The sequence below is a fragment of the Herpailurus yagouaroundi genome, unplaced genomic scaffold (genome assembly GCF_014898765.1).
Source record: "Herpailurus yagouaroundi ecotype Mexico unplaced genomic scaffold, PumYag 308, whole genome shotgun sequence".
NCBI lineage: Eukaryota > Metazoa > Chordata > Mammalia > Carnivora > Felidae > Herpailurus > Herpailurus yagouaroundi.
In genome coordinates this window covers 4,025,272-4,050,226 of record NW_024412525.1, presented here as the reverse complement: position 1 = coordinate 4,050,226, position 24,955 = coordinate 4,025,272, and the positions used below count along the sequence as shown (strand labels likewise).

General features: G+C 48.4%; 1 protein-coding gene and 1 pseudogene across 7 annotated transcripts in view; one reads left to right on the top strand and one right to left on the bottom strand.

Moving 5' to 3' along the window:
* CHIT1 (chitinase 1) overlaps positions 1 to 24,955 on the top strand; it is a 36,070-nt gene that overhangs the window by 7,577 nt on the left and 3,538 nt on the right. For 2 of the 7 annotated variants that reach the window (XM_040462169.1, XM_040462172.1), the window contains exons 2-8: positions 15,864 to 15,940; positions 17,462 to 17,491; positions 20,006 to 20,207; positions 20,801 to 20,857; positions 22,197 to 22,362; positions 22,595 to 22,719; positions 23,433 to 23,556. In XM_040462169.1, coding sequence (XP_040318103.1) covers positions 15,864 to 15,940; positions 17,462 to 17,491; positions 20,006 to 20,207; positions 20,801 to 20,857; positions 22,197 to 22,362; positions 22,595 to 22,719; positions 23,433 to 23,556 — 781 coding nt within the window. Of the gene's footprint in view, positions 1 to 11,756; positions 11,916 to 12,006; positions 12,092 to 15,863; positions 15,970 to 16,061; positions 16,369 to 17,461; positions 17,492 to 20,005; positions 20,208 to 20,800; positions 20,858 to 22,196; positions 22,363 to 22,594; positions 22,720 to 23,432; positions 23,557 to 24,955 lie in introns of those variants that run through there. The other 5 variants (XM_040462177.1, XM_040462175.1, XM_040462176.1 and 2 more) reach the window with 5 other exon arrangements.
* LOC121021622 (etoposide-induced protein 2.4 homolog) lies at positions 4,508 to 5,900 on the bottom strand (annotated as a pseudogene).

Sequence of the window (24,955 nt, the reverse complement as noted above, 5' to 3'; positions counted from 1 at the left end):
ACCCACAGAACTGGCCACGAAGATGCCAGCAAGGAGTGATGCCGAAACTTGCTGGGTATGAACGCCCCCAGGGTTCCCCCCTGGGGTCCTGGAACCCTGAACAGAAATTTCCTCTCCCCACTACCTTGTTCCTCTAGCGCCCTCTACCGACAAAGTTTAACATGTACCAGCTGGCAAGGGAGAACTGTTCCAGGCTTATATGAAGGGTGGATTTAGAACTGAAAGGCAATAAATTGTTAATTGCTACAGATGTTAGAGGGTTCCTTTGGGGGCGAGGGCATAGTGGGAGGGCTCTTCCATAAAACCTTTTTGAAAAATATTACATTAGGAAATATCCCTGCCAGCTAAGAAGTGAATCAAAATGAAGAACTCAAAAAATGAAGTTCTAAAACAAAAGGCAAAGAACGATTAAATCAGTAGAACCAAATAAAACTACACAAACTAAATAATTGTGATTCACATGATGCAAAAGTCCAGAAAAAAATGAGATAAAGATAATTCTTACAATTATATACTGTATAATAAAGATTTCATCATTATGAACTGGGGTTTTAGATAACAATTCACTTTGACAAAAACTGGGAAGTAGCAAAGTTAAATTTTTAATCTAGCAAAGGAGACGTCAATAGGTATGGGAGCATGTGAATTTGAAGACAGGTCAAAAGAAGTCATCCAGCGGAGCAGAACAGAGTTCTGAAATAGACCCACACACATATGGTCAAGTGATGTCCTACACAGAATTAAAAAAAAAAAAAAAAGCTAACCATAAAAGAAATACTTCTTTTATGAAGTCTTAGAATATGATTCACTCAAACTTAAAGACCGCTGTTCATCAGAAGACTCAACTGAAAAAAGAAATAGACAAAACCAAAGATTGGCAGAAGTCACAATACATGTATCTGAACATGCACTTCTGCCCAGAATATATTTTAAAAACTCTCATAACACAGTAACAAAACCAAACAACTCAAGAAAAATATGGATGACAGACTCAAACAGACACTTTACATAAGAAGACATACAAATGGACAGTAAACACAGGAAAGAGTGCTCGACATCATTAGTCAGCAGGAAAAAATAAAAACCACAGTGAGCTGTCACCACATGCCCACCAGAATATTTAAAATTTCTGAAACCGGCAACAACACATGTTGGCAAGTATTTGGCATAACTGGAACTCTCACACATTGCTTTTGGATGTGTCAAATGGTACAACTACTTTGCAAAGCTGCTTGGAGGTTCTTATAAAGTTAAACACACATCTACTCAATGATCCTGTAATTCCACACCTATGTATTTATCCAGATGTTACGGACTGAATGTGTGTGTCTTCTCTCGCCCCCAATTCATGAAAACCTCACCTCCAATATGATGGAGACTTTGGGGAGTAATTAAAGAAGTCTTTGGGAAGGAGAGTGGAGCCCTCATGAATAAGATTAGTATCTTTATAAAAGGAGACAAGAGAGACATCAGTCTCTCTGCCATGTTAGGGTACCATGAGAAGATGGTCAGATGTAAACCAGGAAAAGTGCTGTCACCAAAAACCCAACCATGCTGGCATCCTGAGCTTGGACTTCCAGGCTCCAGAATTGTGAGAAGTAAATGCTAATTGTCTTAGCCAGCCAGTCTATGGTATTTTGTTATAGCAGCCCGAACTGATGAATGCACTAAAGAAAATAAAAACATATGTCCACAAAGAGACTTATACATGAATATTCATAGAAGATTTACATTCATAACAACCCCAAAATAGAAACAACCCAAAGTCAATTAACAGGAGGAATGTATACACAAATTGTAGTATAATTATACAATGAAATACTTCTCAGCAATTGAAGGAAACAAATATTGATAAACACAATACTATGGATGAGTCTCAAAACGTTATGCTGACTGAAATATGCCAGATGCTAAAGGGTATATAGTTTGTGATTCTATTTATATGACATTCTAACACAGACAAAACTAAATCTATGACCATAGAATAAGATCAGTGGTTTTGGTGTGAGGGGTTACAGATTGACTGGGAAAGGCACAAGAGAACTTTCTGGAGTGATAAAGTTGTTCTCCACAATAATAGAAATATAGGTTATACAGGTGTGCACATTATAATAATTCATTTAACTGTACATGTAAGATGTATACATTGTAGTGTACATACATTATACTTCAACACAAAGGAAAAGTAAATAAGATAAATAGGTATAAAATTTAACTGGGCAAAGGAGAAGGCAAAACTACATGAATGAAAACCAGTAGAAACAACTAAGAAATAGACACAGACCCAAAAGGGATGTTGGAGTTATCGGACACATACTTTAAAATAACTGTGCTTACTATGTTCAAGGAGATAGAAAATAGATGAATATTTGCAGAGAACTGGAAACTAAATAATGTGACATAACCAACTTGAAAAAGATCCAAATCTAAATTATAAAACTGAAAAAAAAATTTAAACTGAACATAAGAACTCAAAAAAGGAATTTTACAGCAGACTAGATGCAGTTAAAGAGAGAATTAGTAAACTGTATGATAGATCCAAAGGAAATATCCAGAATAAAGCATCACACAAATCTTGGTGTTGTATTTTCACTTTCATCTGGCTTGAAGTATTTTTTCATTTCTCTTGAGACCTTTTTGACCCGTGTATTACTTAGAAGTGTGTTGTTTAACCTTCAAATATCTCATGATTTTCCAGCCATCTTCCTGCTACTGATTTCTAGTTTAAGTCCATTGTGACCTAAGAGCATACTTTGCATGACTATTATTCTTTTAAATAGGTTAAGATATGTTTTATGGCCCAGAATGTGTTCCATCTTGGTGACTGTTCCATGTAAGCTTGTGGGGAATGTGGATTATGCTGTTGTTGGGTGAAGTGTTCTATAAATGTCAATTAGATCCAGCTGATTAATAGTGTTGCTCAGTTCAATTATATTCTAACTGATCTTATACCCACTGGATCTGTTAGTTCCTGGATGGGTGTTGAAGTCTCCAAATATAATAGTAGGTTTGTCTGTTTCTCCTTGAAGTTCTCAGCTTTTTCCTCAATATTTTGATGTCCTATTGTATACACATATTAAGAATTACCATGTATTCTTGGAGAATTAACACTTTTATGTTTATGTAATGTCCCTCTTTATCTCTGATCATTTTTCTTGTTCTTGTTTTCTTGTCCTGAAGTCTGCTTTGTCTGAAGTTAACATCTGCTTCAGATTCATTTTGATTAGTATCAGCATAGGATATCTTTCTCCATCCTTTTACTTTTTCTTTTTAAAGTTTATGTATTTATTTTGAGAGAGAGAGAGAGACTCTTTCCCCCCCCCCCCCCCACAGCGTTAATGGGTTTAATAAGTTTACCCCTTCAGGGGCTCCTGGGTGGCTAAGTCGGTTAAGTATCCAACTTCAGCTCAGGTCATGATCTCATGGTTCCTGGGTTCAAGTCCTGTGTTGGCCTCTGTGCTGACAGCTCAGAGCCTGGAGCTTGCTTCAGATTCCGTGGCTCCCTCTGTCTCTGACCCTCCCCTGCTCGTTCTCTCTCTCTCTTCTCTGTCTCTCTCTCTCTCAAATAAACATTAAAAAAATAAGTTTACCCCTTCAGGTCCTATTTGCAGCAACCAATATTTCTTTGAAATGCCAGACAGACCCAGTAGTAGCCAACAGTACACTTCAGATCTCCAGAGTTAAAAGTTCAGGTTCTCTGAGCATTTGGTGTTGCAGTGGCACTTGCCCAAAACTGGTACCTCCCTACAGCTGGATAACTTTAAATGTACCGGTGAAAAAAGGCTTTTTTCCCCATCAAGGGGAAGAAGGAAAATCACTCCTCAAAACCCGCAGACCTGGCTGTGAGGTCTTTCCTCCTGTGCCATCTCTTCGAGTTTGCGTTTTGCAGTGGAGCAAGAGAGACTAAAATCTAACCTGACTTACAAGAAATAAGACAGTGATGGCTATAAAGGGAGTGACCAGGAGCAAATGAGATATTCCTTCACCTCCCACATCCAATATATGTGCCTCGCAGAAAAACAACAAAAAATAACAGGTCCACAAAATACAACCGCTAAAATTACAAAATCCATTCATCCAAGGATGGTGGAAGGCAGGAAGGGGAGTTGCAAGGATAAATAGCACAGGGAGAAAAAAGAAACAAGTATTCAAATCGCTCCAGGCACGGGGGCCAACAAGTGCTAGAAAAGAGCTGCAGAAAAACCTGTGGTCCATTCAGAATCACCGGTGTTAAAAATCCACATCCTGGGGGCGCCTGGGTGGCGCAGTCGGTTAAGCGTCCGACTTCAGCCAGGTCACGATCTCGCGGTCCGTGAGTTCGAGCCCCGCGTCGGGTTCTGGGCTGATGGCTCGGAGCCTGGAGCCTGTTTCCGATTCTGTGTCTCCCTCTCTCTCTCTGCCCCTCCCCCGTTCATGCTCTGTCTCTCTCTGTCCCAAAAATAAAATAAAACGTTGAAAAACAAAAATTAAAAAAAAAAAATCCACATCCTGGGGTCGGGAAGATTCTGCCTTATGTACACCAGTGACAAAGATCCCAGTTCCTCAGAGAGAAGGGAATATGCAGCGGGCCCTTGGCAGAGTGGGTCCTGCCTTCCCAGGTGGAGGAAGGGACAAGGAAAAGAGATCCTACAGCCTCCTTCCGATCCCACCCATCCCCTTTGGATGGCAGGTGACTCAGTGGCCGGCAGCAGCCTTCGGTTTGGCAGGAGAGCGATGGCGGTGAAGGGAATTTCTCTGCAGAGATCGAGCTACTCAGGGCAGACTATAGGTAGACCGTCTTGTGGAAAATTCTGTTGCTTGAGAAAACCACCAAGGAGAAGAGGCGCAACTGGAAAAGGCATGCTGTGCCAGGGGTCTTTGCTTCATTGCCGCCCATAATGAACAGAGGAACAAGGATGGGGAAGAGGCATCCACTGAGAATATACCAGGACGACGTTGCTGTGAGGAAAGCCAAGGGCAACCCAAATCCAAAGTGGTGTGGCCAGTTCCTTTCTATGCTTGACAACTGCTGGTGCCCTTCAATTCCTCTATTGAACCAATGATATTCAAAGCAGTACAGTGAGTAGAGGAGGGATATACGCAGAAGACTAACGAGCTGACCAGCAAGGTGGTTGAGAAGGAGACTCACAAACATCCCCCGGATGAGAAAAAGAGCCTGCCGCAAAAGGTTGAAGAGCAGGTCAGTAATTATTTGGCTGAGACTAGGGAATGGGTGGGGCTTCCTCCCTGATGCCTCAGATGCTAGATCAGCTATGTCTTGAAAACAAATGGCGTTGACAACTTTGCTAAGCACAGACAGAGGAAGCATGCAAAGAGCACTGAAAATGGACGGAAGGAAGAAACATCTCCACGTAGCGATGGATCGCCGACAATTTGGGCTGTTACGGAGTGGAGTACAGAAATGAACACCTGATAAAACAAGAGGAGACTCAACCAGAATGCTCCGCCACCCCAAGTGCAGCACTGGAAAATTCCACTAAGGCTATGCGGCTCAGTCTCCTGCTTCCTTTCTGTACGTTGGGCTGTCCTCGGCGTCAGCACACCTGCTTGCCCTTCTTTGACGCTGCTCCTCTCTCTTTTGCTGAATCTGAGCATGTAGCTTTGAGATGGCACAAATTCCCTACAGGGAGTCTTTGATTTCCCTGGCAAAGTCCTAGAAAAAGGTTTGACACCTGTCAGCCATCTTTTAACCACCCAAAACTTACCAACTACGCAGAGGAGACAGAAGCATCTCAAAATCTCTCATCATGAAGGACCTTCTCTTCAAGAAAGAGGATACTCCGAGTGGAAACTAACAAGATCAGAGAAAGGAACGAAGCATTCAGAATGGAAGCCTGAGAGAGAAAGAATCTTAAGCAGTCTCCATGTTCGGTGTGGAGTTAACATGGGGCTCGATCACGTGATCCTGGGATCATGGCCTGAGCCGAAATCAAGAGTTGGACACTCAAACAACTGAGCCACCCGGGTGCCCCTCCGTCCTTTTACTTTTAATCTGTCTGTGTCTTTATATATATTATTTTTTAAGTTTATTTATTTATTTTGAGAGAAAGAGAACGGGGGAAGGGCAGAGACAGAGAGAGAGAGAGAATCCCAGGCAGGACCTGCACTGTCAACAGGGCTCAAACTCACAAACCATGAGATCATGACCTGAGCCGAAGTCAGATGTTTAATTGACTGAGCCACCCAGAGCACCCTCGTGTCTTTATAGTTAAAGTCGACTTACTATAAACAACATAACTGGGCCTTGTTCTTTAATCCATTCTGATAGTCTATATCTTTTGATTTGTGTTAATTAGTCCATTCACATTTATTTTTTTTTTAATTTTTTTTAACGTTTATTTATTTTTGAGACAGAGAGAGACAGGGCATGAACGGGGGAGGGTCAGAGAGAGGGAGGCACAGAATCTGAAACAGGCTCCAGGCTCTGAGCTGTCAGCACAGAGCCCGACGCGGGGCTCGAACTCACGGACCGCGAGATCATGACCTGAGCTGAGGTCGGCCGCTTAACCGACTGAGCCACCCAGGCACCCCAGTCCATTCACATTTAAAAACGATTATTGATATAATTGGATTACTATCTACCATATTGGTAACTGTTTTCTATTAGTCATGCTTGTTTTTTTTTTTAATCTTCCCCCCTTTTTCCTCCTTCTCTAGTTTTATTTTATTTTATTTTTAAAGTATACCTATTGTAGAGAGAGAGAGTGTGTGAGCAGGGAAGGGACAGCGAGGGGGACAAAGTATCCAAAGCAGACTCTGTGCTGAGAGCAGCCTCAAACTCACAAACCCTGAGATCATGACCTGAGTGGAACTCGGGTGCTCAACCTCCTGAGCCACTCAGGTGCTCCTGCCTTCTCTAGTTTTAATTCAACATTTCACAAGATTGCACTTTCTCTTTTCTTTCAGCATATCGGCATACCGTGTACTTCTTTTAAACCGTTCTTAGTGGTTGTCCTAGTATTTGCAATATACGTTTACAACTAACATTACTCCAGCTTCTTTTTTTTTTTTTTTTTTAACGTTTATTTATTTTTGGGACAGAGAGAGAGCATGAACGGGGGAGGGGCAGAGAGAGAGAGGGAGACATAGAATCGGAAACAGGCTCCAGGCTCTGAGCCATCAGCCCAGAGCCTGACGCGGGGCTCGAACTCCCGGACCGCGAGATTGTGACCTGGCTGAAGTCGGACGCTTAACCGACTGCGCCACCCAGGCGCCCCACATTACTCCAGCTTCTATACCATTTCACGAGTGTGCAGCTACCTTACAACAGAATATTCCCGATTCCTCCCTCTGTCCCTCATAACATTGCTGTCGTTCATTTCACTTATCCATATGCTATAATCCCCTAACACGTTGTTGCTATTATTACTTTGAAGACTTATCTATCAGATCCATTAAGAATAAGAAACATGAAAGATTTTATTGTATCTTTATTTATTCCTTCTCTGGCGCTCTTTGTTATACAGATCTGAGTTTGTGACCTGTGTCATGTTCCTTCTCTCTGAAGAATTTCTTTAACACTTTTTTAAAGTTTATTTACTTATTTTGAGAGAGAGAGAGAGAGCGCGCGCGCAGAAGCAGGGAGAGGGGCAGGGAGGGAGGGAGAGAGGGAGTCCCGAACAGGCTCCCCACTGTCAGCACAGAGCCCGATACAGGGCTTGATCTCACAAACCACGAGGTCATGCAAGTGGGGGTGGGGTGGAGAGAGAGGAAGAGAGAGAGAGAGAGAGAGAGAGAGAGAAAATCCCAAACTCGACTTGGGGCTCGATCCCACGAACTGTGAGATCATGACCTGAGCCGAAGTCAAGACTCGGACACTTAACCGACTGAACCACCCGGGCACTCCTGAAGAGATCTTTCTCTAAACTGTCATGTGAGGAGGAAGTGGGGCTTTTGGAGGGAAGATCTATAACGCCTGACACCACTCCTCAGACTGGACCCCCAGCGGCTAATTCTCAAGCTAGCCCGCCCTCAGCCTCCAGCAATTCATCACAATCACTATTTAAGGGTTCCTCCCAGCTTATTAAACTTGTAGAATCAATGAGTAAACATATGAGAGTGTTTTCCTTCAAAAGATGAGTGATATACACAAAGCTTGGGCACGCTAGTTTTTTTTTTAAAAAAAGGAAAAACTCAAAGGCCCAGAATTGAGAGTGAGAATCATAAACGAGTGTACGAGGGCACGATGTATGACGTGTCCCGCCGGGCCTGCCCGGGCCCAGCCCAGGGCATGTGACAAAGCACCCCATGATGGCCTTGGGGGGCCCACAGGAGAGGAAGCACGTCCTCGGAGTCACTCAGCAGGCGGGGAGTGTGGATGGAAGTGCCTGAAATAGAAGCCTGTGCACAACCTCTGAGTGGGAGCTGAGGGAACCCTTCTAGGGCTGAGATGTTCCCACAAGAAGCGGGGTTTTGTGTGTGTGTGTGTGTGTGTGTGTGTGTGTGTTTTGGCCGATCCTGTCTGCCTGGCTCCCCAGAGGCTGAGTGGAACCCATCTCAGGGGGAGTCCCCGTCCAAGGTCCTGAGCTAAAGGCCACCACCGCTGCACGCGTTTAAAACCTTGAGTGATAAGGAGTCTCAGCTTCAAGTTTGGGGGAAGATAAGAAAAGCTTCAAAGCCTGTGGTTGGGACCAAAAGGGCTCCCTCCAAGGGGCCGAAGCGTGAGTTACTCAGAAGGCTGCGCCTCCCCGAGGGATTTGCGTTGAGTAATGACCTCAGCCCAGAGCAGTGCTAACCCTGCAGGCTGTTAGCTCCACAGAGACAGTGGCTGTGAATGGATCTCGGGGTGCCCAACGCCTGGCACAGTAGTTGCGAGCTAGAAGGTACACAGCCAACAGGCACATCAGCCATTTTTTTGTGTGTAAATAATGAAAGCGATGTTTGCTCATTGTGAATAGTCAGAACGTAATTGCCCGAGGTTGAAAATCCGAAGCCCTGCCTGACACCTGCTCTGGTTTCTTGAAGTTCCTTTTTTTTTCTGTTTGTTTTGGTCCATGCTTCACGTGGGGACTCTTTCATCAAGCGTCTGGTGATCCTGGCTTTTCTTCCGCATGCAATCGTGAATCATCACCATCGGAAGCTCTGGGGCTTGGGCGGTTTCTCATCTGAGGCCCCATCTTGGGGTGATGGGACCAGGACACGGGTATTCCTCTGGGGGCCCCCACACGGCGTTTGAGTGTTGGTGGTCAGAGCTTCAGTCACTTTCCCTTGGCAGTTTTCCCTGAGAATAACTTTTCAATGCCCGGCTTGGGGCTCTAGTGGAGCGAAGGGCTGGGGTCTGAACACCCCACATGCAGGCTGTCACGTAATTCTCCGGTCATCCGTCTCTGTCTTCAGTCTGGCGTCCACACCCCCCATCCTCACTCCCCTCTGTGCTGAGCAAGGTGCTCCCAAGTCTACAGTCGCTCTGGTCCCTCCCTGCATTTTCTGGCTGGCTCCCGAGACGCTGGGCAGAACCCATTTGGACAGGCAAGGCCACTGGAAAAAGTGGATCTGGGGGTGTAACAGTTCACCCAGACCTATAATTGTCAGCCTCGCCCCACTTCATGACATTCTGCCAACTCCTGCGGCTTTCCAGGGTACCTTGGCATGAGTCCCCTGCTTCCTGTGGGCTCGTCACCTGCAGTCTGAGGTCTCGGCTTCTCCAGGTCTGCTGAGTTAGGTCCACTTGTTCATTCTGTGTTCATCATCAAAGGTGAACATTTGAACACATGGTCGAACATTTGTTGACCTCGCTCATCTATTTTGGTCCCCTCTCCCATTTGCTTTGTCTTATGTCATGTTATTCCTTTAACTGCTATTTTGGGGGAGCTTCAGAAGAGTGGATATAAATACCTTAGTTCAATCTGTCAGGTGCTATGGGTACACCTTGCTTTTCCCCTTTAACAATGTATTAAAGAAGGTCTTTCTTTCTTTCTTTCTTTCTTTCTTTCTTTCTATTTCTTTTTTAAAGTTTATTTATTTTGAGAGAGACGGAGAGCAGGGGAGGGGCAGAGAGAGGGTGAGAGAGAGAGAATCTCAAGCGGGCTCTGCAATGTCAGCCCGAAGTCTGATTCGGGGCTCAAATTCACGAACATGAGATCATGACCTGAGCCAAAATCAAGAGTCAAATGCTTAACTGACTGAGCCACCCAGGCAACCCCCCCCCCCATCCCCGCCCTTTATTTCTTTTGTGGAAGATTTTATTTTTAAGTAATCTCTACACCCAACATAGGGCTCAAGAGTCAAGAGTCACATATACCACCACCTGAGCAAGACAACCATTCCCTGTATTCTTTTTTTTTTAATGTTTATTTATTTATTTTGAGAGAGAGGGGGGGGGCAAGAGAGCTCTGCACCATCAGCACAGAGCCCGACGTGGGGCCTGAACTCACAAACTGTGAGATCATGACCTGAACTGAAATCAGGAGTTGGATGCCCAACTGACTGAGCCACCCAGGATCCCCCCCCCACACACACACTTTATTCCTTTTTAATGGGATATAGAATTCCAGGCTCAAGAGGGAACACCTAAGCCTGTTTTAGGTTTATGTTACATTTTTGAATGTTGCAAGGAGCGTAATGGACATTGTTGTACATCAATAGTTATGTGTAGAAATATATAAGGGAGGGAAGAAGAGAGGGAGAGAGAGAAAGAAAGAGAAAAGGAAAGAGGAGGAAAGGAGTCTATATGGAATGTCAGGCGTCTGAACCAGACAGGTGGGGGGAGAGCCTTGGGGGGTGAGTACGCTGTGTTTCCCATCTTGACCCACTCTGCCTGGACCGCGTCCTTCCCTCTCAGTTCTGGTACCCATGGCCTGCCCACCGCCTCAGGCTCAAACCTGTTACTGGTAAGAGAAGCAACTTCCCCTTGGGTTATGGTCCACCAGGATCTGGAAACAAGCTGATGCTTGGACGGGCAAGGCCACAATCTTCATGGCCAGAATGGACTCTGTGTGCCCTTTGTCCCCAAAGGATGCCCAGACCTGAGTTTCAGCATGACTGAAGGAACATCAGCCAGCCATCATGAGCTCTACCCTCGCCTGAGACTCAGGCTCATCCGAAGGTGCCTGGATAGGAAAGGGAAGAGCCCAGGAGTCTCCAACTCGGCTCTGGCTCCTCTTGTATCCGGCTTTGGTCAAGTTTGCAAATTCTCTGGCTTCTCCTTCCCCACCTACTCTTGGGGGAGAATGGCTTCTGCTAATATATTAAGGAGATTTGACTTGTAGATTTAGATCATACAAGTATATTTGTATATTTAGGGGAGGTTTGCATGTCTCACATCAAGCAGCTACTTCCTGAGCACTTGACATTGATTGAGTATTGAAGGATACTGAGGAATAACGTCCAACAATCAGCTCACTCAACAGATATTAACGGAGGCCTCCTGTTGTAGGTACCAGCCCCTGGGGCTGTCGGTGCATAGTGGCAGGCAAACAGACACGGTCCCTTCTCTTATTCTGAGTTCAGAGGGGTCTTAGCAGGAGGATCTGATCTAAGTTTCTCAAAGATCGGCCGGGCTGCTGTGGGGAGAATGATGAGCAGGGGGCAAGAGAAGGACGAAGGAAGGACAGTTATGAGGCTCCCTCAGTGGATGGGGCGAGAGCTAATGGTGGTTGCTTGTGGCGGAGGAGGTGGAAGAGGAGGGAGGACTTCTTGTAGCATCTGGTCACGTGAGGGTGGGGGAAAGCGTCATGTGACTGCAGGAACAGGGTGGACGGTGATGCCTTTTACCGTGATGGGGAAGAACTGGCTGGAATGTGGGAAGGAGCAGTTAACGGACGCATCTGAAGGCTCGGCACAGGCTCAGCACTGGGAGGCATGGAGAGGCGTGTGGGGAGAGGCCCAGGCAGCTCCAGGGATGTGGTGCCTGTGTGCAGCAAGGGAAGAGGAGCGTCACGCCAGCCACTGTGATTGTGGTCTCCTCATAAGACCTGGTTGGTGCTCTGTCACTTTTAAGCCCTTTCACACATTATCTACTCGATCCACGTCGCAAGTAAGATAGGTAGTGTTATCTCCATTCTGCAGATGAGGAAACTGAGACTTGGAGAGGTTGTCACTAACCCCAGCTCGGACAACCGGGATGGATGTGAACCGGAGGAGGCTCTAAAATGTCTGTATAGGAGTCTGCTCTGGGGTGGGCTGGGCTGGGGCTTTATCTTGAAGTTTCATTGTATATCAGTCGCACCAGTCTTACTTGAATTTGTGTTTTTGGGTGGGGGGCACTGGGAGAGGGTGGGAGAAACCAATGGGCATGGAACGAAGGGTATAAAGCCCCTCAGGTCATTGGTTGGGAGATCCACTGAGGCACACCCAGCTCTGTCTTGGGCACACCCAAGCAGGGAGTGCTTTCCTGTTCTGGATGGAAGGAATTGTTCCCAGATCACAGGAGATGGTGTGGACCAGCATGGCTGGGGAGGAGGCAAAGCCTGACTCAGAGGGATCCCTGTAAGATTTGAGGGGCCGGGAAGGCTGCCCCAGGAGGGAGGGGGTCAAGGAGCAAAGGGCTGGTGTGCTATCAATTAGAAGATACCAGGACCTTTCAGCTCTAGACATGGGCCACCTGCACTGGGGGGCTGAGACTTTCGTACTTGAGTTAGAAATTGGGGCGCGGGTGTTCTGGGTCGGTGCCCGCGAAAGGTTCAACCCTAGCTTCACAGGACATGGGCCTGCCTTCTCCTCCCCAGGCCCCCACCTCCAGGCAGCAGCTTTGTATTCCTTGATATTTTGCAGTTTTGGTCTGCCTATCAGGTCAGCCTCGAATGCGCCCCACCTGGCCTGAGACATAATTGTATAAGTCCAAGTTGGTAAAGCAACGCACCCCTCTCCTCTCCTGCCGGCATGTCCAGTGCCCTCCCACCCAGACCCCCTTAGCAGACATCACCCCACCCTGCTGTCCTCAATCAGTGGTTCTCAACTGATGGGATGCATGCAGGGTTTTTAACCATCTCGCTGTCCCTGCAGTCTGATGGGAGGTTTTGTCTGAGACGATCCGTGAGTGAATATCTGGCCAGAACCATCCTGCCGTTCTCCCTCTGTCTGCGAAACTACTAGTTCTCAAAGCTCTCCTCAAGCACCACCTCCCCCGTCTTCTCCCCCACTCGGGCTGGGTTCTGGCCACCCCCCCCTTTACTCCCAGGGCACCCCTTCATCCTGCCCCTTGTCTTTGCTACTATATACGGTGCAAGTGGTACAACCTTGATTTTTTCCCATTTCAGTAGAAAAGTCATTGACATTGATGAAACATCCTTTTCCTACTCAGTTGAAACATTGCTTTTGTTGAACATGTTTTCCACATATGCTCAAATCTACCTCTGTCTGTCTGTCCTGATGCCTGTTCCATGCTTTGATCTCAACGAGTTTATAGTAAGTTTTGAATAGTATGCCCCTGGTCATTGCTATCTTTTTGTTTCAACTCGAGGAGAACTGACATGTTTTATGATATTGCTTCCGTATGCAGGAACATGTTCAGATCTTGTTTATGTCCTGCACTAGGTTTTGTAGATTTTACTATCTAATTTATTGTGATTAAATTTAGTCCTAAGTATTTTATAGCTTTTGACACTCCTGTGGATTCATTTGCCCCTGTTTCTATTTCTAACTAGTTTCTGCTAACGTAGAGAAAAGCTATTAATTTTTGTATATTCACCTTAAATCCAGCAAATTCTATTTTATTCCTGGTCTATTTTTTTTTAGAGTCTAGAAAACTGAAGGCTTTTGTAGATATCCAAACATATCTGCAACTATTGGCAGTTATATCATAATCATACACACACACACACACACACACACACACACACACGTATTTTTCCCCTTTTCTTAGTATAATAGCCAAAATTTTTAAGACGATGCCGAGCAACATGGTGGTACCCTTCATGCTTTTTTTTTTTATTACTTATTTTAATGGCAACACCTTTAGCATTTCAAAGTTTATGGTGTTTATGGTTGGTTCTTAGGAAATAGGGCATATACGTGCGTTTGCCAGGGTACCCGACTGAAATCTCTCCCCCACAGGGGTGCCCATGGGAGCTGATGTTGACGAGGTGTTGATTTTAGCATCGAAAAGACAAGTCAGAGCTCCTGACCATCACAAGATTTTTTAGCAGAGCAACTTAGAGGATCTTATTTCATATGTTAGGTTTCTACTTATTTTCCTTTGGAGAAATGGTCTGGGACAAAAATTAAAAGAAAACAATATAATAATAATCAAAAGGAGAAAGAAGAGAAGAAAAGAAAAAGAAAGAGAAGGAGGAGGAGGAGGAGGAGGAGGAGGAGGAGGAGGAAGGGGAGGGGGAAGGAGAGGAGAATCAGCTGCATTAATCAAGGTAGTGATGTTAATGTTGGGCTATTGGGTGCCCTAGAGACCCCAGATGAGTTGGGACAGGTCAGTATTTGGAGCAACTCAGAACCCTGGGCCACTGCAGTGCAGGGTCCTCTTGGGGACAGGAAGCTGAGTCAGAAAAGCTCAAAGCTGACAAGTATACGTGTATGGGGGTGGCAGGCAAGTGAAGGAGGCAACCGGCCTCTCTGGTGAAGCAATCCCTACTCCCACATTCCCCCTCCCCTTCTCGTTCACATCCCCGGAGCTGAGGCACCTCTGTAGATCTCAGGTGACCCTGAGCAGACTCCTTTGCAGGACCCCCATATGAAGGGAACAGAAAAGACCAAAACAAGGGGCCGGGGCTGCCACAGAGAAAGCAAGGACACAGGGCCCGGGGGCACTGGGCATGGGGGTCCCACCCTCAGATCTCTGACACACACAGAGACTGGGCAGAACCAGGAATAATAACTACCAACATGTAGCGCCTTTACAACAATTCTCCGGGCATTTCATTTTATAGATGAAGAAACTGGAACTCAGAGAAGTTAAGGAACTTGCTCGACGTTGCACAGATAGTAAATGGCAGAGCTGGGAATCACATCCAGGCAAACTGACCCCAGAGCCTGTTGCCCCAGAATGTTCGCACTCAGCCATCCAGGCCACTCGTGCTAAGGTCAAGGACCAAAGATCAGATCATCTAAAAGCTGCCAAGTTTTGCCTGGGACCCTGGAGTTCGTGCACACACCAGACTTTGTCTGCAGACAGAATAAGTAACGTGAACATGGTTAGGTCCCAGAGTGGGTTGTATGGTACTCCTCCCCACCCTGCTCCCCAAAGATATCTCCACCAGAATCTCAGAATGTGACCTTATTTGGCAGAAGGGTCTTTGCAGATGTAACTGAGGTAAGAATCTCAAGATGAGATCATCCTGGATTAAGGTGGACCCTAAATCCAGTAACAAGTGTCTTACTAAGAGGCAACAGAAAACACACTGAGACACAGGGGAAAGACCATGAGACAGAGATTGACTTAATGTCACCACAAGCCAAAGAATACCAGGAGCCTTCGGAGGCTGGAAGGCACAAGGGAAGATTCTTCCTTAGAAACTTCAGAGGACAGATGGCCTTGCCAACACCTTGATTTCAGACTTCTGGCCTCCAGAACTGAGAGAGAATGAATTTCTGTCATTTTAAGCCCCCCAGTTTGTGGGAATATGTTGCAGCAGCCGTAGGGAACTAATACAGCTCCCTATGACTTGTAAGAAACAGGGCATTTAAGGGGCACCCGTCTGACTCAGTTGGTGGAGCGTATGACTCTTGATCTCCAGGTCATGTGTTCAAGCCCCAGGTTGGGCGTGGAACTTAGTTAAAAAAAAAAAAAAAAAAAAAAAAAGCAAAAAACCAAAGGCATTTAAAACTACTACTAAGCTCATCCTTGCTATTTGCCATTATGTACTTTTCTCAATATAAAATACATCCATTGTGTCCATATGCGTCATGTGGATAGTGATGAAATTTGACTTTTATGAAATATATATTACATTTGCAACCCCATCGTCTTACAGAGAGGGCACATGGATTCCAGAGGGGGCGGTGAAGAAACAAGCGAGCAGGCTGGTCTGGAGCCCAGCTCCCCTGACTTGTGAGTCATCCCTCTTCCTCCAGAGCCCAGTAAGTTATAGATCACTCATAGGTCTTCACCAACTGACTCCAAGGAAATCAGAACCCCCCTTGTCCAGCAGGAGGCTTAGAAACACTTCCTGCTTCCCTCTCTTTGCCTCCCGGTTTGGTCATGTTAAGGGCCCGGTTTACCCACCGCGATTGTTCCAGAAAACCAAGAATTGCTAAAGGCCATTGTGTCAGGTTTGCCCAACCCACGCTGTGTGACCTAGCCCTGCACGCCCCACCTCAACCCCTCTCGCCCGCCTCTGCCACCCCCTGATTTCACCACTCCGGGCTAGGATGGAACGGGGCAGCCTAATAAAAGGAGAGCAGGGTCTAGAGAGTCAGTTGCACAGGCTGGAGTCTGGTGCCGAGCCAGCGCCATGGCATGGTCCGTGGCCCGGGCAGGTGAGTAGGCCGTCAGGGACAGCGGGCGGGGCCCTGGGGGCTGTAAGGCAGGGAGGTGGCTTCTGCCTCGTGGCGCTGTTTGCGAGGGTACCGAAACATTCAGGAGAGCCTCAGAGAGCCATCCTATTCCTTCCTCTGCCTCTATTCCTGTGGGCCCCCTTTGGCTCTTTCAATTCAAGAGCCTTTGTGTTGCAAGAAAAGGCTTTTCTCAACAGGCTGAAATGGACTTTTCCTGTGCCCCCTCGCCCCCTCCGGGTCCTGGAAGCCCAGAGTCGGTGAACACCACTGCGGTGGGTGGTTTTGTCTTTCCCACGTTCTTAGGCTTCTGCTTTTGGTCCTTATGCAAGAGATGCCCCCTGCCAGCAGCTTCCCCAGACCCGTGCTGGTTGTCTTGCAAGAAAGCGGGCAGCCTGGGGGCCACGACCTTGGGTGACCTTGCAAGTTCTCTTGCCCTTGCAAGCCCTTGCAAGGCTTTATTAGGTGAATGGGAAAATTCAAGGTCATCAGAAAGGTGAAATAAATCTTTTTAAAGGAGTCTTGCCAAGCCTAGGTCTCCACGCATGTTGGGAACTCAGCTAACCTCCTGTGAGGCGTGGCAGGAAAGCCACAGAATGTGGTAAATACTGGCTGTGAGCAGAGGCACAGAGGCCTCCCTGAGAGATGGGATCGCTGGCCTAACCCTTCCAAATTGGCTCTTTCAAGCCCCAGGACAGCCCCACGTTTCCTGCCTGTTCGAAAAGGGAAACTTTCTCTCTGAAAACCTCACAAGTTAGTGGTTTTCCTAGATCTTTCTCAATACACACCGTCCTCCACTGGCGCTCTAGGGAGGGACAACCTCAACTCACGGAAACTTCCATCAGCTCTAGGACTAGTCTAGGCCAGGGAGGGGCCCCTGCCATCTGGCCTGGGGGTGAAGGGATGGACACAGTGCCCTCCTGGGTCCCTTTTGGACAGAGAAGGTTGATTTGCGGGAAGCCATCCTGGGTCTAGCCCCCTTTGACCACCTCTACCCACTGTGTTTCAATAGGCATACAGGGCCCGGAAAAATGCAAATAACCTCGTAACCTCTGCCTTCTCTCCTGTGCTGTTACAGGTTTGATAGTTCTACTGATGATCCAATGGGGTAAGTGGTGCCTTTCCTTTGTCGTTTAAATGTTGATTTTATTTTTGAAAGAGAGAGGGAGACGGAGAATCCCACGCGGGCTCCTTGCTGTCGGCGCAGAGCCTCATGTGGAGCTCGAACCCACGAACTGTGAGATCGTGACCAGAGCTGAAATCAAAAGCTGGACTCCTAACCGACTAAGCCACCCAGGCTCCCCCATAAGGGGTGCCTTTCTTGAGGCTAGCCGTGGGTTCCCTCGGCCCCTTCCCTGGGCTCTGCCACCCTCCCCACCCACTCCCCCAGCCCCGCCCCCAACCCCACGCCAAGAGTTCTTGCCATGTTTCCGGTGAGGCCTCTCCTCCAAAGCTCAGCCCTCTGCAGGTGTCCTCATGCCCCACACCTTCTTCCAGGAAGATTCTTGCCTCCTCATCCACTAGCTGGACCACATGTCCACGGGGCCAGCTTCAATGTCAGCCTCGCTCAGGTCTTTCCTGAGGTCACTCGCTCCAACCTCTGTGCTCTCATATCTCTGAACACATTTTCCAGTATGTATGTCAGTGCTGCTAATTATTGGCATAGATGTCTCCCCGACCAGGCTGTGAGCTGCTGGAGGTGAGGAACCTAGGTCTTACCCAGCTCCGTGTCCCAGCCCCGTAACTCATACTCCCGTTTCTGTTGAACTGATGGCATGTAGGGCCTAGAGGATCCAGGAGAGCTCTTCCTGTATCAGACGGGAGAGAGATCTCTGGGGGACGTTCAGCAACTTGGACGCTGGAGTTCCCTTCCCACCCCATCCCGCTCCCTGTGTGTCAGTGGCCCCAAGAATGTTGGCTCCTCGGACCCTCACCCTGAGGCTGGGCTGTGACATTAGACAACTGTTTCCCCTCCTGGCCTCACAGGAGGCAACAGCCAGAGGCCACAGAAATAACAAACATGGGGAAGAAAGGTGGAAGGTTCCCAAAAAGTTTAAGTCCAAGCTGCTTCTGGGCATATGGTGTGGTATGATATATATATATTAATGGAGTTTTATGTGAATGAAGGGTTAATATATGCAAAGCACTTAGAACAGAGTTTACTATCTGTTAGCACTGTTCAGAGTATTTAACATATTAACTCGCTGTCCATACAACAGTCCTTTGAGGTTGGTCGACTGATGGTCGTTGTCATGGTATGGAGGAGGAAGCTGAATTGCCTGGCTAAAGAGCGGCAGAGTTGGGATTTCAAGCCAGGCATGAAAATTCCAGAGACCCTGTTCTTAACCACCGTACTTCATTGCCCCTATAGTACAAAAATCCATGCATAACGTTTTTTAACGTTTTATTTTTTTTTAATTTATTTGAGAGAGAGAGAGAGAGAGAGAGCGTGCGCGCACAAGCAGGGGAGGGGCAGAGAAAGAGGGAGAGAGAGAATCCCAAGTAGGCTCTCTGTTGTCAGCACAGAGCCAAATGTGAGGTTCGACCTCACGAACCATGAGATCATGACCTGAGCCAAAATCAAGTCAGTGGCTCAATCGAATGAGGCACCCGGGCACCGCAGGATATTTGATATGATACGACAGGATATGATGTAAGAAGAGACTCCGGGCTTCTTCCTAGACGGTCCTACGATGTGTTCCCTGGGTTAACCCTTTGCTTTGGGGAGTTCACCAACCCTCCTCCTGTATCACTACAGGCTGTACTCTCAGCCCCCACTGGCAAGTTCTACTCCTAAGTGGCCTTTGGCTAGAGCCAGTGATGACCCAAGAACTCCAGCTTCTCCTTCGGGAGCCACCGATCTGCCCGGGGGGGGGGGGTCCCAGATAGTCCTTCATGTGCTGGGTTCCCACACAGCCTCCTGTAGCCATTTTGCACCTTCTTCCCCCTCCCCTGATCTCTCAGTGGCCAAATGGAGGCTGGAGAGGACTGTGGAGAGATCCTGTTGGGACAAAAAGAAGTCCTAGAGTTTAGACACTGGCCATAGATGAGCTCCAGTACAAACTCCCCATTCTGCCAAGTCCTTGGCATAAAATGTTGGCTTGTGCAAACCATACCCTCACAGACGTCAAGTTCTAGAAGAGCCCTCAGAGACCACACAATCATTTTCAGATGGGGACCCTGGGCCAGGGCTGAAGGGGCAATTGGCCCAAAGTACATTTCTGGCAGATACAGGAGTAAAAACCAGCATTCTTGCTTTCTGGTTATCTGGTCAACCTAACATAGCACCGACCTCGGTGGGGGCCCTTGGCGCTAGATCAACCCCCTGGGAACAGACCCCCCCCCCACCCAACGAAAGTCCCCAAACTTTCTGAGGACTCCAGAAACAAGCTGCCTTTGAGTCGGACAAGTCAGACGCTTAACCCACTGAGCCAGCCAGGTTCCCCTGTATTTGCATTTTAATGAACATTATGAAGTGTTCCAAGCAACATGTTGAAAGTCCTGCTTCTCCGCTGTCAGCCAATCAGGTGTCATGTTTAACACCCTCTGGCATTAGGTAGAGGGGGTCAGTCCTCAGCAGACCCTTCTGACCACCATTTCTTTCTTGGCCCCAAATGGCCAGGCTCTGCTGCAAAGCTGGTCTGCTACTTCACCAACTGGGCTCAGTACAGACAGGGAGCTGCTCGCTTCTTGCCCAAGGATGTGAACCCCAATCTGTGCACCCACCTCATCTATGCCTTTGCGGGCATGACCAATCACCAGCTCAGCTTCATAGAGTGGGATGATGAGGTTTTCTACCAGGAGTTCAACGGCCTGAAGAAGATGTGAGTTGCACTGGACGGGGATGGGGGTTGATGGAGGCAGGTACCTCTTTCCAGAGCCAAAAACCGTCCCCAGCACTGCAATCCTGCTACAGACCTGCTGTGTGGCTTTGGGCAAGTCACATCACCTCTCTGGGTTTCCTGTGCTTATACGGGAGGAGTAGGGGTAGATAGGGACTCCTGAAGGGCCCTTCCATTTAGGTCCAGGTGGGATCTGGCTTGGGAAACTGTTTTCTCTGCTGGGAATGTATGCCCTTCTTCCTCCTACAATCTATGCGTTTTTTCAGCTCCCGTGTTATCACCCTCTTGACAAAGCCGCTCTGCGGATACGCCCTGATCTCTCTTCCTGAGTTCTTCATGTGTATGTCTCCCCAGCCAGATAGGAGGCCCTTGAAGACAAGAGCATACTGTTTCTTTCCCAATCTAGAGCTCCCCTCATCCAGGATCTATGCATAGGGACTTACACCTTCCCCCCACCCCATCAGTGCCCATGAGGGCACCCACAACCCCTTGCTTTCCCAGTCAGTGAGGTGAGCCTGGGGAACGGGCTGGGCATTAAAACCTGCAAATTCTGGCATTTGTCTTATCTTTCCCAGGAATCCCAAGCTGAAGACACTGCTTTCCATCGGGGGCTGGAACTTTGGCACTCAGAAGTGAGTTGACCACGGCACCTGTATGGCAGAGCCACTTGGGTGGTGACCTGACTCACTGGCAAGAGAGAACCCGGCCAGTGGGTTCTGGGAATCAGGCCAGGTGGAATATAGTCAGGGTGGGGGATCAGGAGGGCGGCCTGGACTCTGGGGGCTGACCTTCCTCCTGGGCTCGTGGTGCCTCATCGGGAGGGCTGTGGAGGGGGCTGAGCTCTGACTGTTACACATCCGGTCTTGCCGGGAGCACGGGAGAGATCCTGGCCTCTTTCCAGGCCTCAGTGTCTTCCTCCATGAAATGGGTACAGGGAGAGTCCCAACTAACCTCAGACAACATACAGTGATGATATTTCCTGAGCTCTGAGACAGGATATCTTGTTTGAGAGTTTTTGTTCGACTTCTGGGTGTCAAAGGCAGTCTGTGAGAACGAGCTCGGATGCCAAACTGTGGGCATTTTTGAGGAATAGGACGTTTTTGAGGAATTCGGGAGATGATGGAATGGGACATGTGAAACTAGACTTTTCCTAGAAAGTCCACAATATATGGTTCCCAAAGTTCTAAACTACTCTTTCTAAAACTTTTTGGATCATGAGCCCTTTTGAAAACCTGATAAAATTTATGACCCACCTTCCCCAATCTTTTATTGGAATGAGGGGATTCTTAGCCTGGGATTCCCAGGCACATGGACCCCACTTAAGTGCTGCTATTAATTAAATCAGTAAATGAATAGAAAACCAATTAAAGTAGGATCCGTCTATAAATACCTCGAGACACTTATAGGGATCTTGGGAATCAGGAGGATGTGGGGAGGGGGTTCCTGGGGCAGCCTGGGATTTTAAGGGCCTCCAGACAAGTCACAGTAATGGCACAAAGCATTTTACAAGTGTGAGTTTGAAGAAAATGACCACATTGACCCACCAGAGAACGAAAGCAGCAGGTTTCCAGGTTACTTAGCTCTTTCTACTTCCCTTTGTGCTCATATTAGAAGCTGTTCCCTCCTTTCTAAACCTCTACCCTGGGGTGACAGCCGGCTCTGATTCAGGGGACCACAATTCCCTGAGCAGGCACAAGGCAGTAGGCGTGTGGAGGGAGTTTGGGGAGGCAGAGCTCCTGGCAAGTCACTGTGCCCTGGGGGCCCGACACCCTTCTAGACGGTCCCTTTCCTTAGGCCTGGCTGGTAAGTCAACAGCAAATATCCCAGCAGCATCTGAAGCAGCCCTCCCAGCATCCTCCTGGCCTGAACAGCCAGCCACAAATATCCTGCGTAGTTTCTCGTCTGCCTGTGAGGGAGAGAGTGGCCTCCTGTCAGCAAAACAGGCCCATACTGCCCTTCGTCACCTCGCAGATTCACAGATATGGTGGCTACAGCCAACAACCGACAGACCTTCGTCAACTCAGCCGTTAAATTTCTGCGCAAATATGATTTTGATGGCCTTGACCTTGACTGGGAGTACCCAGGGAGCCGGGGGAGCCCTCCTTCGGACAAGCAGCGCTTCACAGCCCTGGTGCAGGTATGGTTGGGGGTCACCCAGTTGGCCTGGGGTGGGGGGGGGGGCCCAGATTGGTGGCCTCACCGGACAGGCCGGTGCTGTTCTGTCCCCAAGGTCTGTTGCTTCGGGTATGTGCAGAGCCCAGACGAGCCCTGCAGTCAATTTTCAGACTCCTGAGAGTGAACATCTGCCTGGGGCCCACAGGGGCCAGCCTGGCCCCTGCCTTTGTATTCACTGTGAGCCACCTCTGCAGGACCTGGCCGCTGCCTTCCAGCGGGAAGCCCAGACGTCAGGGAAGGAACGCCTCCTTCTGAGCGCAGCCGTCCCAGCCGGGAGAAAGAACACAGAGGCTGGATACGAGGTGGACAAAATTGCTCAGTGAGTCTCAGGCCGATGGCGTGGAACGTGTGTTCTCTGAGGTGGGAGAGACCGAGGTCGGGCTGAGTCGCCTCACGAGTAGAGCAGATGGTCACCTGCAATGTGCCGTCTGGGGAAAGGCCTACCCCTCCACCAGCAGATCCAGGAAGGATTTGCTCACGCTGTCTGCTTACTCCAGTGTCCTGGAGTCTCTCTTTTGGAATCCTTGCCCTTTTCTTTGGGAACTCGGTCTTAACATCAAGCACCCTGGGAGCACAAGAGTGAAACCAAGAGGACAAGTCGTCTGGCTCTCTGCACCCCAAGGTGTTGCGCGTTAGAAATGCAGAATCTCGGGCCCTACCCCAGGCCTCCTAAAATTAGAGCCCACACTTTAATGGTGTTCCCGGGTGATTCGCGTGCACACGAAAGTTTTAACAACACTGAGCTAGATTTCCCTCCCAAAAGGTAAGAGTACAAGGCGTCCTGAGGGTGCTGTGGGGAGGATGCCAAAGACAGGAGCTGCCAACCCCCCAGTCTGAATGACGATGACTTTAATCTTGGCGGGTTGGGGGGAACTAGGGAGAGCTGTCTAATCTCCTCTCCCGGGACCAGGCGGGAGCCTGCACCACTGCCTCTTCCCGCGAGGGCCCTTCCCAGGCCACACACCGAGGGCAGGCGGGAGCAGTGAGGGACTGCTCACTAGCCCGTCACCCCTCTCTCCATGCCTCCTGCAGGAGCCTGGATTTCATCAGCCTTATGGCCTACGACTTCCATGGCTCTTACGAGAAGACCACAGGACATAACAGCCCCCTCTACAGGAGGCAGGGAGAGAACGGGGCAGTGGCCGAACTCAACGTGGTGAGTGGCTGCAGAGGTGAGGCGGATCCCCCCATCCGCAGGCCCTGTCAGGTGGCCTCTCTTGAGCCTCGAGGCCCTAGTGGAAAAGAAAGGCAGGATAACCAAGCAGGGCACAGAGGAGCCCGGACTTTTCCTTTCTTTGCTTGTTTATTTCCTGTCCTGTGCCAGTGCTGAGGGGAAGCCTTACTTCTCTGTAGCCTCCTGGCTGATGTTCGACACAGCAAACCAACTGAATGACATCAAATAACGCAGTGGCAATTTGGGAAGCCGTCTTTGAGCTTGAATGTCTGGCAAAAATGACCTCTTGCTTCCTTCACCTCCTCTACCCCATTTCCTTCAAAACAATGGGTAACCATTCACTCCTTGTCACTGATTCACCTTCAGTGACGAGCCGCCTCCACCCCCTACCCCAGCACGCGGAAAGGGCAGGTTGGGTTTCAGACTGGGGTGAGTGGTGGTTTCCTGCCCAACTCGCCCTCGCCAAGCAGCCTGGAGGGTTTTTATAAGCCCACTCAACACTTTGAAAGTTAAGAACAACCATATTATTTCTTCTTTTAAAACAAACCAAAACAGCCCTAAATTAAAGTGCTTTTTAATTTGGGGGAGCCCACGTCTTGGTGTATCGGCTGGGGTAGAACAATCTAGGCTTCTGTGGCTCTTTCACATATAAGGGAGCCATCTGTGAGTGCTTGAGTCAGGAATCCATAATTCACACTGAGCCCAGACCCCTCCACCCCCATCAGGAAAACTGTATGGGTCCTGGGGGAAGCCAGCCCAGCTCGGCGGCTCGACACCCAAAGACATTCAGCTGACAGGTGAGGGCCCCGAAATCCCACCAGCACCCTGTTCCCCCAGCTGTATGCTCTGGATCCACGCAGGGGGAGGGAGGCTTTTCTCTTCTTACAAGGAGACCTTCTACTCTCTATACTGTGTGCCCGGGACTGCCTCCGGCCAGAGGGGGACTTTTCTGAACTTACACAAGGTGCCATAGCGCGGAGCAGGGGGCCTTGACCTCTGCCTTTGAATAAGCTCCCATCTGATCAGAGATAAATCACGTAGACCAGCAAAAAGAAATAAATACGAATACACGTAGTGAAAAATGTTCCTGACTTAAGTGCTAAGAGGGTGCAGAGTAACAGGAGGACTTGTACTTGAACAGAGTGGCTTCCTGGGGGAAGTGAGCCCGTAATCCTGGCTTAAGGGAAGAATCTTCATTATTCATTTATTTCACATACGTATGTTGGGTACCTCCTCATGCCACAGGCTGGGGGTGTTACGTGAAGTAATACACGATGGGGTCGGTCCCATCCAGAGGCAAATGAGGCAGCCGTGTACTCATTTGTTCTTTCTATTTGAGCATCTAAGTGTCAAGCATTGTTCGAGGCACGAGGGATACAGA